We start from the raw sequence: 12954 nt of genomic DNA, 5'->3' as shown, positions 1-12954 counted from the left end.
GGGTTTGGGATTCACACCTGCCCTGGGTGTGCAGGATTTGGGTTTCACACCTGCCACCCCCCACGCCCCAGGAGCCTTCCCAGACCCCAGCAGCGGCCTGATCCCAAACCTGGAGGTGCAGGCATGCTCCAGGTCCTGTTCTGCATCTGGGGACACAGCCTGAGGGTTCAGCACCTCTGGAGCTTTGGGACAGGCTGGATCCTGAGGCTCAGCACCTCTGGAGCTTTGGGTCAGGCTGGATCCTGAGGGTTCAGCACCTCTGGAGCTTTGGGACAGGCTGGATCCTGAGACTCAGCACCTCTGCAGCTTTGGGACAGGCTGGATCCTGAGACTCAGCACCTCTGCAGCTTTGGGACAGGCTGGATCCTGAGGGTTCAGCACCTCTGCAGCTTTGGGACAGGCTGGATCCTGAGGGTTCAGCACCTCTGCAGCTTTGGGTCAGGCTGGATCCTGAGGCTCAGCACCTCTGCAGCTTTGGGACAGGCTGGATCCTGAGGGTTCAGCACCTCTGGAGCTTTGGGTCAGGCTGGATCCTGAGGCTCAGCACCTCTGGAGCTTTGGGTCAGGCTGGATCCTGAGGGCTCAGCACCTCTGGAGCTTTGGGTCAGGCTGGATCCTGAGGGCTCAGCACCTCTGCAGCTTTGGGTCAGGCTGGATCCTGAGGCTCAGCACCTGCTGTGGCACTCCCTGCAGCTGCTGAGGCTGCTTTGGGGCTGGGGCTGTCCCTCCTCAGGCTCTGGGGTCAGCACCCCCATCCCTCATTTGGGTTGGCCCATCTGTGAGTTCCAGGTGTGTCCAGGGCTCAGGTGGGCACAGCAGAGGTTATCTGGGGTCTCTCATGCTGCTTCCCAGGAGGATTCTCAGGTTTTGTGTCCTCCCCCGTTTCTGATGGACAGATCTCCATTGGCATTGCAATAATTGTGATGATTTGTCCATGAAATAACAAAGTTAGAGCACCAGGGTCCAGTAAAGGTGGTGATACAATGCTGCCATGGGTTGTTAGCTGCCTGTGTCCTGGAGGGTGGTTTGTTCTCACACCAGGCAGAGGAATTGCTGCTTCTCTGGACTCCCAGGACTGCTGGATGGGGGCAGCTAGAAGTAAGAGAGCCATGAGAGCTCATCCATGAATTTTCTCATCTGATGTTGAAATCCATGGTGGTTGTGTGTATAATTACTCCCTGTGGCTGTGGTGGAATGCACAGCCCTGCTGCAGGGTTTGGTGGACACTGTCAACCTTCCTTTTTCTCCCTGCACATCTCACAAATCAGCTGCATTTCTTGGTGTGGTTCATGGTGGTTTTCTTGCTGGTAAGGATGCCAAGTGCAGCAGAAATAGTTGTGGCTGTGCTGGAGTGTCCTGGCACCCCTGCCACGATCCAGAGTTTGTGTGGAGCAGGGAAGGTTCTGGACTGCTGGCAGCTGGGGATGTGCAGTTAATATTTGTGAATCATTTCCCTTGACAGGAGGAGGTTTGACCTGCAGAATCCCTCCCGCATGGACCGGAACGTGGAGATGTTCATGACCATTGAGAAAACACTGGTGCAGGCAAGGAGAAACCCAGGCCAGGGCAGGCCCCACTCCCTGGGCAGGAGGAACCCAGGCCAGGGCAGGCCCCACTCCCTGGGCAGGAGGAACCCAGGGCAGGGCAGGCCCCACTGCTGGCACTCAGGGCAGGACTTCACCCTGGCCCTCTGTGGGAATGGAGAACCCTCCCCTCCCTCTCCCACCCAGCTCAGTCACAATTCCACATTTTTGCTTGAAAAATGTGAAGTATTTCCATTGGCCTTCTGTGGATATGCAGAGGTTTTTATTTTATTTATTTGTGTGAGGAAAACCTGTTGTAAGGAAAGAGGAAAACATCCCAGGTGTCCCCATGTCCCTGTGGAGGTGGCACCCTTGGGGCTGGGTGACTGCTCCTGTACCCATTCCAGGGCTGACTTCCAGTTTGATCTGAACTGGCCTTTTTCAGGTTAGGATCCATTTTACTCTCACTTTACCAAACAAGTTATTATCTGTACTCATTAAGCAGCTCTGTGGAGTCTCATTTGAAGTTCAGTTTTTTAACTGCTGCATGGCAATAATGTGTGATTTTTTTTTTTAAACTCTGAAGCCAAGTTCAGTGTATGATGTAGTCAAAACATAACTTTCAGATGTCCATTAGCAATGGAAATAGGAAGAACAGCAAAAAGCAACAATATTTTTATTACAAAAAGCCCTTGCCCACGTACAGTGGTTTCAGTGCATGATAAAAACCTGGGCAGGGCTTTGTTGGGGAGCTGTGGGAAGGGAATGTCCCTGTCCCTGGGCTCCTGGAGCTGGGATCACTGACCTGTGTCACCCCCTTGTCTGGGTTCCACTGCAGTTCCAGCACTGGGGGTTTTATAGGAATATTCTGATTTTTGCCACAGATCACCTCCTAATTCCTTGTTCACCTTGCTGTTCTCTCCCAGAACAACTGTCTGAGCAGACCAACCATCTACCTCATTCCTGACATGGAGCTGAAGCTGGCCAACAAGCTGAAGGACATTGTCAAGCGTCACCAGGTGAATGTCACACAGCACAGCTGTACCAGGGCTGCTCAGCTCTGAGGGACAGCCCTGCCTTAGCCCTGGGCTGCCTGAACCCTGGCTGTGCTCTAAAAGCACACCTGGACCTGCTGCCAGCTGGCTCTGGGTGAGCTGGGACAGCCCCAGCTGATTTATTGCTCAGCACAGGTTTGTCCAAGCCTGGGTCTGAAGCAGGGAGTGAGGCAGCTGTTCCAGATGTGTGGGACAGCAGAAGGAAGCTTCACTCTGAAATGGTTGTTGGTTTTTGCTTTATTTCACTCTTTGATTGCTGGTGCTGAGCAGAGCCCAGGCAGCCTCAGGGAATCTTGCCCTCGTAATTCCAGGATGACTTGAGCAAGATTAATGGCTTCATCCTTAAAAACATAAACAGTCTTCTCACTTGTCTGCAGAGAAATACCCTGGAACGTGACCTCTGCATGGTCTGATGGCTTTTGAGTCAGGACAAGTCACAGCTGTAGCCAAAGAGTTTCTTTTCCAGATTTAATGTATTTCCTGTGTTGTGATTATGAACCATTGTCTCAGCCTCAGTTGGGCAGATTTTCACAAGTTGCTCTTAATTATTTGGCTGATTCAGGATGGGTGTTATTGCTTAAATTAGAGTGAATGAGTCAATTTTCCTTTCATAAAGGAAGTCTGTAGTGAGCTCCACGCTGTATCCATGAGTGATTTAAGGGATTTTTAAAGCAGCTTTGTCTCTGCAGGGATGTGAGGAGATGAAAACAGAAATTGTCCCTAATTCTGCTTTTTGGGCTTTCCTTTGCTCTGCCTCTGAATGCTCATCTTGTCACTAGCTTTGCTTCCTCACTATCTTGGTTATTTTCATTTTTTAACCCCTTGCTGTCATCTCCCCACTACCCCAGCCCAGTGCCTGTGGCTCCCTGCTGTCCCAAGTCCTCCCTGCTCCAATTTTTGTCATTTTCCAGCTCCTTCCAGAGCTGCCCTGTCCCTTTGCTGAGCTGTGGGAGCTCTTGCCCTTCAGCCCCTGATCCCAGAGTATCCCACATCCCACCCCACAGTGCTGTTCTATTCCTGCTGCTGCCATCCAGGGATGGGATCTGCAGCTCATTGTGCTGTTCAGTCAATCCCTTACACGTTTATGGGATGGAAGTTTTGAGCACCAGCTGCCTTTTGGGGTGATGTGCTGAGGGTTTCTCATGCAGTTTCTCCTGTTTCCCACAGGGAACAGTCACTGAAGAGAAATCCAAGGCTACCCACCACGTGTATCCAAGTCCTACCTCAGTGGATGATGGTAAGGTTCTGGGCAGTTTTTCAGTGGGGATACTCTGGGAATGAGTGCCATGAGAAGCTGTGGAAGTGTTCACCAGGACTCTTCCCAGCCTGCTCCTGAGGAACACTTGCTGCATTGTGGATAATGTGCCTGGGGAGCTTTAGGCTGGATAGGGGGAGAGTTCCTCCTGCCCAGGACAGGGCTGGAGTCCCAACCCTGGAGGGATTTCAGAGCTGATGTGGCACTTGGGGACATGTGCTGGGGAATGGCTGCACTCTGATCTTGGAGGGCTTTTCCAGCCTCAGCAATTCCCTGATTCTGAGTTCCTGGCTCTCCAGGAATTCTGCAGGGAATGCTGGTACAATCCCTGTGTGTGGGGGGCAAGGAGAGCTCCTCCATGAGCCTTGGCTGTGTTCAAGTTCACTCTGCCTGCATGAAGTGCAAGGTCCAAAAAGAAGCAATTTCATTGCTGCCTCTTTCTGCAAATAGCAAAAAATATTTCTTCCCTTTTTCATCTTAAATAAATTTAATTACCTGGGAGGTCATTGTCCTCAAGCCCAAGTTGCACAGACATAAAGAAATCCCTTTCCCACATTCCCTGGCCTGTGCTGGCCACTAGATGGAAGTGCTCCCTGCAGTTTGCAGGGATCAGGAATGGTTTGTGTCTGCCCCTCTGACAGCAGCAGCTCAGCCCTGTGTGTGTCTCAGGCTCTGAGCTCTGAGCCCCAGGTCACACTGGGGGAGCAGCCCAAAATTCCAGCAGGGATTGGAGATGGAGGTTCACATCCTTGGGGTTTCTCCTGTGATGCTTCTCTGGGCTCTGTGCTCAGGATTTGGGTTGCAGGGTTTGGTACTTGAGAGCTGCAGGGCCGGATGGGATATTGGGAATTAGGAATTGTTCCTGGCAGGGTGGGCAGGCCCTGGCACAGGTGCCCAGAGCAGCTGTGGCTGCCCCTGGATCCCTGGCAGTGCCCAGGCCAGGCTGGACAGGGCTGGGAGCACCTGGGACAGTGGGAGGTGTCCCTGCCATGGCAGGGGGGATTGGGATGAGCTTTAAGGTCCCTTCCCTGCTCAGCCCCAGCAGACCTTTAGCAGGGGGTTTGCAGTAACTTCCCTTTGACTCACTGTGCAAAAGTGAATTATTGAGCTTGGATCTTGTGTTCCCTTTGCAGATGAGTGGTTGAGACCTGTGATGAAAAAGGACAAGCAGGTGCTGGTACATTGGGGCTTTTTTCCTGACAGGTAAAGATGGCTGGGGGAAGCAAACCCTGAGTTTTAACTGGTTGTTGATGGAAAAGTCTTTATCTCAATGAGCAAAGCTTGAAAGGAATGAACTATTGATGTAAAACTGCAATATCCACATCCTTTTGTGGCACTGGCAGGTGGGTGAGGCTGGAAAAAGAGTTCTTCTGCAGAGCCACAAGGAACTGGTTGGAAATTGATTTTAAAGCTGGAATGAGCCTTTCCTTAAATTTTAAAGGGAGAACCTGGCTGAGCTCTGACAAAGAGATTTACTCCAAGGGTTGTGTTCAGTCAGGTGCAAGTGACTGTTAATGCATCCTTTGAGAAACCTGCCCTGTGCTCTTGGAACATGTTAAAATTCAATGTATGTGCTGGTAGGAGCTTCACTGTATTTGCAATAACTGGTTTCTGAGCCCAAGCTGTGGAAGATCAATGAAAACATTGATAACCCAGTATTGACTTCTATTTAATTAACTTTTTCAGGCCACTGAAATCTGTTCATACACTAAATTCCTAGGAGCTCTATCTCACATGGGGCTTTCAATGGAGGACAGCAAACAGTAATCACACTCAGGTTTTTTATTCATACAGATGAAGAGCCTTTAAATATTTCTATATTTCTATCAGTAGTCAGGCTTCTATTGGTGTTTTTAAACCAGGTACACACAAAACAAAGTGTAAAGCCAGGAATGGCTGTGTGCACTTCTTTCCCTGCACCTGACTCCTTCCTCAGCACCTGGTGTTGGTTACAAAGGACTGTGGCTTTTGCTGTTCCTCAGTGCAGTTTGTTAATAAACAGACTTTTGAGGAAATAATGTGGAAGAATGAATATAAATGATGAGTGGTTTCTAGGACAGGGTGCAGCTTCCTCCCTTCCAGGAATCCAGTAGCTCTTGCTTTGAAATCACAAGAACAGAAAGAAGTGATTAAGTTAATGGCAGGGTTGGTTGGGTGACTCAGAGCTGCCTTTAGCCCCTGAATCTCTCCAGACTTGCACTTGAAGCTGGAGTGGTTCACTGAGAGGATTTTAAACTTTTAACGTGCATGGGATGCCCCATTTCTGTGGCACAAAGCAGGGTTTGCTCCCCGTGGGAATGAGCAGTCCCAGCAGGGAGGGCTGCACGTGCCAGAGCTGCTGGAAAACCATTCCTGGTGCCTGAGCTGTTCTCTCCTGCCCCTCCCCAGCTACGACACCTGGGTCCACGCCAGCGAGATCGAGGCGGAAATCGAGGATGCGCCCATCCCCGAGAAACCCTGGAAGGTGAGAAAGCCTGCCTCAGGCCCTGGGGAGCTGAGCTGAGCCTGCCTTAGGCCTGGGGAGCTGAGTCTGGCTCAGTGCTCCCAGAGCTCCCCTCCTGGGGCAGTTGGTTCTTGGGTGTTGCCCTGCACTCACTGTGTTACCCTGGCCATGTTCTGTGTCTGCTCCTGGAGTCACAGCAGCCCAGGCTGAAAGGGCCTTGCAGTCTGTTCCAGCACCTGTAGCTTGCTGGAAAACAGGATTTTGGGGTGTAAACCTTACTAGGAATAGTCAGAGAGAATTGTGTGAAGTATTAATAAATCAGTAATAAATTGTAGAAATGGCTCTAAAGCACCAGAAGGTTTCTCAGCTGTGTAAACCAAACTATGTGAAGGTGGATGTTATAATCCTGACAGTTGGCTTTGTCCCTCCAGGGAATGGCCAACTCTTGCTCACTTTTTGGTGTTTGTGGTACACCTGCCGAGGGGATGTGTGTATTTAGGAGGTGTTGATGGCAATTTTCAGCATGCAAAGAGCACTGGTAACCCAGAGCTGCTGTCCCAGATCTCAGAACTGACCTCCCACTCCTGGAGGCCTGAAAATGGTTGAGGAACAGAGGTTGAGTTCTGAGTCCTGTTCATCCTCTGTGGTCCTACCCTGTGCCACTGCCAGGAGTGTGTGTGCAACCAGAGGGATTGGGACATTCAGACCTGGTAAAGCTCCAGGAATGTCCCTAACCCTGGGAGGTCTCCCGTGGAGTTGTTTCTCCCCAAAGCATCAGCCTGTCCCTGTCTCCTGGTGTGCAGGTCCATGCCAAGTGGATTCTGGATACGGATGTGTTCAATGAGTGGATGAATGAGGAGGATTATGAGGTGGATGAGAACAGGAAATCCGTCAGCTTCCGCCAGAGGATCTCCATGAAGAATGAGGAGGTGAGGGGGGCCTGGGGAGACAGCAGGGTCCTTCAGCTCTGCAGGCACAGGGCTGGAGAAGGGAGGGAGCCAGGGAGAGCTCAGAGCCCTGCCAGGGCCTGGAGGGGCTCCAGGAGAGCTGGAGAGGGACTGGGGACAAGGCATGGAGGGACAGGACCCAGGGAATGGCTCCCAGTGCCAGAGGGCAGGGATGGATGGGAGATTGGGAATTGGGAATTCCTGGCTGGGATGGAATTGCCAGGGCAGCTGTGGCTGCCCCTGGATCCCTGGCAGTGCCCAAGGCCAGGCTGTACATTGGGATTTGGAGCACCTGGGGCAGTGGGAGGTGTCCCTGCCATGGCAGGGGTGGCACTGGGTGGGCTCTAAGGTCCCTCCAAACCATCCTGGGGTGTTGGCACTGCTGTGGGTGTTTGGATCCCCACAGCTGGGCTGGGCATGGGATGGGGCTCCAGGAGAGCTGGAGAGGGACTGGGGACAAGGCATGGAGGGACAGGACCCAGGGAATGGCTCCCAGTGCCAGAGGGCAGGGATGGATGGGAGATTGGGAATTGGGAATTGTTCCCTGTGAGAGTGGGCAGGCCCTGGCACAGGGTGCCCAGAGAGGCTGTGGCATCTTGTTTTGGGGTGGGTTAAGGAAGGATGCAGCCTCCAGCCCTGCAGTGGGAGAATTTGGGATAACTCCAAGCTCTGCTCCCTCCCAGCCTGTGAGGAGCCCTGAGAGGAGGGACAGGAAAGCAGCAGCCAGCACAAGGAAGAGGAAACACTCCCCTTCTCCACCCCCCACGCCTGTGGAGTCCAGGAAAAAGACAGGGAAGAAAGGGTGAGTGTCTGCAAGTGTCCAGAGGCCTGGAATTTGAGGTGAAAAGAGATGAGGAAGAGAAGAAATTCAAGAAATGCTTATGGGGAGAGCTCCGTGACCTGGGGTTCTGGAATTATTTCTGGATTGGCTTGAGGGATTATTCCTGAGCAGTTTGTGCAATTCCTTATTCTACCGATATTTTACCCAAATAAAAACTTAATTACTATTAATTAAATAGTAATAAGGAAGTTTTTAATAGTAATGAAAAACTTAATTACTAACTATGGGGTATTATGTGTGGGTATGGAGGGGAGCACTTCAAAGCTAAGAATTCAGGTGTTGTTTATGGACCTGTGGGGCTCTGATGAGACAAAACTGGAACTTTATCAGGAATGAGTTGGTAATCTGAATTCCTCCTCCCAGGTGTAAAGCCTGAGTTGGGGTCTGTGAGGAGATGGGGGGCTGGTTCTGCCCCTGTTCCCAGAGGGGTTTCAGGAGGGTTTGACCCTCCTGTCCTGGCACTGAGCCCTGTCCAGGAGCATCTGGCACAGCCCCTGTGTCTGCTCTGTTCCAGGCAAGCAGCTCTCTATGGCAAAAGGAGGGGGCAGAAGGAAGAGGATGAGCAGGAGGATCTCACCAAGGACATGGAGGATCCCACCCCAGTACCCAACATAGAAGAAGTGGTACTTCCCAAAAATGGTAAAATATGGGAACACTTTGGGCTCTTTGAGTGTTAGAAATGAAACTGCATTAAAACTGTGTCTATATTTTGCCACATCTTTGAAGTACTGCGTGGCCATGGATCTCTGCCCATAAATTTATCTAGTCAGGCATGTAACAGCTGAAAAGGGCAGCAGTGTCACCTCCTTTTGGCCTTTTAAAATACAAAACTACATTTATAAAAGACACTTTTAAAAATAGATTTGCAGTGATCTGCTGAAATGTTTCATTTCACTGGCTCATGTTGGGGGAAATGGAGTTTTCTGGAGCAAAGTATTTCCCTGCCAAGCCCCCAGAAGAAGGATGTTAAATGAGTGGAAAATGTGCTGGTGTCAAGTGCTTTTAGTCCTTTTCAGGGAAGTGTTGGTGTGGGCAATAATAATTCTGGGGAAAAGAATTCCTTCAGCATCCCTGGCAGCAGTAATTTTGGGAGTCTCCCTGTTTGGGTGTTCCTTGGTGTGGATGTGCACTGGAGCCTTGCTGTGTGTCGGGCAGGGCTGTGCTGCTCTGAGTGGAGCTGGGAATGCAGGGCAATGGGACAAACGGGCCCTTGTGCTGCTGTGAACTCCTGAAGTGCAGGCAGAGCCCAGGGAATGAGGCCAGGCTGCAGCTCTGCTGCTCTCTCATCACTCTGTTCTTGCAGTGAACCCAAAGAAGGACAGTGAGAACACGCCCGTGAAAGGAGGAACCGTGGCAGACCTGGGTAAAGCCCTGAGCCCTCACCCTCAATCCTGCTTCCAGTCAATATTTTAAAACATTTCTTAAATGTTTCTAAATCTCCCAATTTAAAAAGCAATCTCTACTTCTGCTGTTTTGTTGAATTAATTCATATTTCATACAAATTCAAGTTTCAGTGTACCAGCTCTTCACTGCAAGGCTGTTCCCTCATAGGCTACTGTTATTTTTATTTTTTAACATGACATGCAAGCTCTTTTCTAGCAGATTTTTTTTTTTTTTTTTTACTGGGAATCAGGGTAAATCACAGGTTCCCTGAGCTTTGCTGAGCCTTGGCATGAGATACAAACTCGTATCCCAAATCTTATTGTACAAAAGTCATTTAGGACACTGGGAAAGGAAGTAATTAATTATAGATTCTGAAGTGTTGAGAAATTCTAATTATCCTTCCTGTATTCTTACCTGTTCCCTGGTCTGGGATAGGTAAAGGTGTAATTGCTTTAGTGATGTGGGATCCACTTCGTTTCCCTCCTCCCTTCCCTTTCCTTCCCTTCCCAAAGAAATTAAATGTCCTTTCCAGCTAAACAGTTGTGTTGCTGGAAAGGCTCCTGAGCATTTAAATGAGTTTATTGGTGTAATTCTCAATGGTTTTACCTTTCAGATGAGCAGGATGAGGAGACAGTGGCAACTGGAGGAAAGGTAACAGCACCTGCTGCTTCCTGAATGTGGTAACAACCGAGACTGTAGAATCCCAGGTGGTTTGGGACCTTAAAAAGCACCCAGTGCCACCCCTGCCATGGCAGGGACACTGCCAGGGATCCAGGGACAGCCACAGCTGCTCTGGGATTTCCATCCTGGCCCCTCACCAGGAACAATTCCTCCCCAGTATCCAACCCTGCCCTCTTTCTCTTTGAAGTCGTTCCCTGTGTCCTGTCAAGATCTTAGTCTCACCTTCAGTAACTTCACCTGAACTCATTTTCCAGGGGTCTATAAGATTAAGATTAAATCAGTGACTGACAGGATTGAGGATTTGTTATTATAGAACTCTCCAGGTTCTGTGGATGACTTGGTATTTTTAAATCTGGTCTATCAAAAAGGAGAATGAGGAGACAGATGCTGAGTATTTTCCAAGAAGCATTTTTCAGAGAGAGGTTTTGCTTTGGTTTTTTTTCGGTTTTAGGACTAAATCTAAACCCTGCTTTGGCTCCCTGATCATTTCAGTAGAGCTGCAGGGGTAGTTTCTGTATTGAATTGCATTTGTGGCATGCCAGGCACTATTTTTAACAGATGTCAGATCCCTGGATGTGTTCAGAGTGATACCTTGTTGTCTTTGGGGGGGCTCAGATAAAGATCTGATCACAGATAACGATCCATTATTGATACCAGTGACTCCTCAGGGTCTGCCTGTGGGACTTGGCTATTTTTAATGTCACTTAATCAACACCTGAGGTGTTTTGTACAGTTCTTGTCATGTCCTGACCCTGTTTTGCTGCCTCCTCTGTGCCCTCCTCATGATCATTGGGACTCAGCAGTTGGAACTTCAGTTGCAGAACAGCAGCTGTTCACAGGAGGCTCAGTGGAGAGGCCCCAAAGCTGTCCCTGCTCCTGGGGGTGTCACAGAGTGTCTGTGGGCTCAGGGACCCTGTGCTGCTGTCCCTGCTCGTGGGGGTGTCACAGAGTGTCTGTGGGCTCAGGGACCCTGTGCTCTCACCCTACTGTCCCTGCTTCTCCTGGGGGTGCCACAGAATCTGTGGGACCCCTGTGCTGCCCTCACCCTGCTGTGTCCCTGCTCATGGGGGTGTCCCAGAAAGTCTGTGGGCTGGGGGACCCCTGTTCCCTCACCCTGCTGTGTCCCCCTGTGCCCCAGGAGGACGAGGACCCCAACAAGGGTGACCAGAGCCGTTCCCTGGACGTGGGGGAGGACAATGTCACCGAGCAGACCAACCACATCATCATCCCCAGCTACGCCTCCTGGTTCGACTACAACTGGTGAGGGGCCCTGGGCCAGGGGGGCTCCATGGGGTGCTGGCTGCTGCTGCCTGGGGCAGGGGGGCTCCATGGGGTGCTGGCTGCTGCTGCCTGGGGCAGGGAGGGCTCCATGGGGTGCTGGCTGCTGCTGCCTGGGGCAGGGGGCTCCATGGGGTGGTGGCTGCTGCTGCCTGGGGCAGGGGGCTCCATGGGGTGGTGGCTGCTGCTGCCTGGGGCAGGGGGGTCCATGAGGTGCTGGCTGCTGCTGCTGCCTGGATCCTGTTCCCCAGTGAGATATCCTGTGGAAAGGCTGCTGGGGAGGCATTCAGGAAAAGCAGTCATCCACACTCACCATGGGCAGCTCAGCCAGGAGAGGCAGCCAGCAGGACCTTTTGTAGGGTCAGGTCCAGCAGGGTTTATTTCAGCACACCCAAGGGAAATCAGGGACAGAGGACCTGGCCATGAGCTGTGCACAAGGTTAGGTATGGAGGGCATGGGGGTGGCACAAAGGGCTCAGTATGGGCACACGTGGGGGTGGCATTGCCCTACAGGGAAGATGGGGCCAGCCACCAGGGGTACCACAGCCAATGAGGGAGCAGGGAAAGGAAAAACCAGCAGAATTTGGGACATATGGAAGGGACTGGAGTGGTTCATGGTGGTGTGCAAGACTCCATGGGGAAGTCTTCTCCTTCAGCTTAGATGGGGAAAACTGTGGGAAATTGTTCCAAGGCAAGGCCCTGGGATTTCCCTGAGGGGGAAGGATTCAGAGGATTCCACAACAGCCCTGGGGATTCCCCTGAGGGGGAAGGATTCAGAGGATTCCACAGGCAGGCTTCACTTTTTTGGTTTTTTTTGTTTTCTCACCAAGTTGAAGGAAGTGACTCTTGTTTAGGTCTGGTTCCCCTGTTTTGTGCTGAAATCTTTCTGGCCCTTCTCAGGGGTTGGGAATGAGGGAAGAGGATTTCAAACAGGTTTTGCATACATTGATTTCCCTCCAATTCCCACCTTAATTCCTTTCTCTCTTCTCTAGTCATTGTCTGACCATTCTGTGTTTATTTAAAAGGAAAGCCTTTTTATTTTGCTTCAGAAGCTGACTTTGAGGAGAAGTCAGTGATTCTAGAGGGAGGACACTTGTTGCAGCCTGGAATCCTTGGAGTCAGGGCTGTTTCAGGCTCTGACACTGAACTGTTCTGTTGCAGCATCCACGTGATTGAACGCCGCGCGCTTCCGGAATTCTTCAACGGGAAAAACAAGTCCAAGACTCCAGAAATGTGAGTGAAACCTGGGAATGTGGGCAGTGACAGTGTGGCAGGATAAAGGAGCTTCCCATCCCATAAATCCTGTGGCCACAGCTGGGTGTGTGTGAGCCTGATACTTCCTGTAGGGACAGAGCCACAGACAGTGTTTGTTCATTGTTGTGGTAGAGATCAAAGTTTAAACAGCAAAGGGATATTTGCCAGTGGTTATCCAGGTAAAATAAAACTACTGTCCCCCAGTAATACTGGAACAAATTCTTCAAGTCTGTGTGGTACAAGATGTGATCAACTTCCAAAGTCATGTTAAAATGCCATGAAAGGGTAGAAGTGG

The 12954-nt window shown here is 50.9% G+C and overlaps 1 protein-coding gene across 1 annotated transcript in view; it reads left to right on the top strand.

Moving 5' to 3' along the window:
- SMARCC1 (SWI/SNF related BAF chromatin remodeling complex subunit C1) overlaps positions 1 to 12954 on the top strand; it is a 69254-nt gene that overhangs the window by 12369 nt on the left and 43931 nt on the right. The window contains exons 4-15 of the mRNA XM_054628775.2: positions 1463 to 1544; positions 2450 to 2542; positions 3746 to 3815; positions 4967 to 5036; positions 6222 to 6297; positions 7080 to 7205; positions 7907 to 8025; positions 8579 to 8703; positions 9368 to 9427; positions 10061 to 10098; positions 11267 to 11388; positions 12567 to 12638. Coding sequence (XP_054484750.2) covers positions 1463 to 1544; positions 2450 to 2542; positions 3746 to 3815; positions 4967 to 5036; positions 6222 to 6297; positions 7080 to 7205; positions 7907 to 8025; positions 8579 to 8703; positions 9368 to 9427; positions 10061 to 10098; positions 11267 to 11388; positions 12567 to 12638 — 1053 coding nt within the window. The remainder of the gene's footprint in view (positions 1 to 1462; positions 1545 to 2449; positions 2543 to 3745; positions 3816 to 4966; positions 5037 to 6221; positions 6298 to 7079; positions 7206 to 7906; positions 8026 to 8578; positions 8704 to 9367; positions 9428 to 10060; positions 10099 to 11266; positions 11389 to 12566; positions 12639 to 12954) is intronic.

The sequence above is a fragment of the Agelaius phoeniceus genome, chromosome 1 (assembly GCF_051311805.1).
Source record: "Agelaius phoeniceus isolate bAgePho1 chromosome 1, bAgePho1.hap1, whole genome shotgun sequence".
In the NCBI taxonomy this organism is placed as follows: Eukaryota; Metazoa; Chordata; class Aves; order Passeriformes; family Icteridae; genus Agelaius; species Agelaius phoeniceus.
This window is presented reverse-complemented; position numbering and strand designations above follow the sequence as displayed.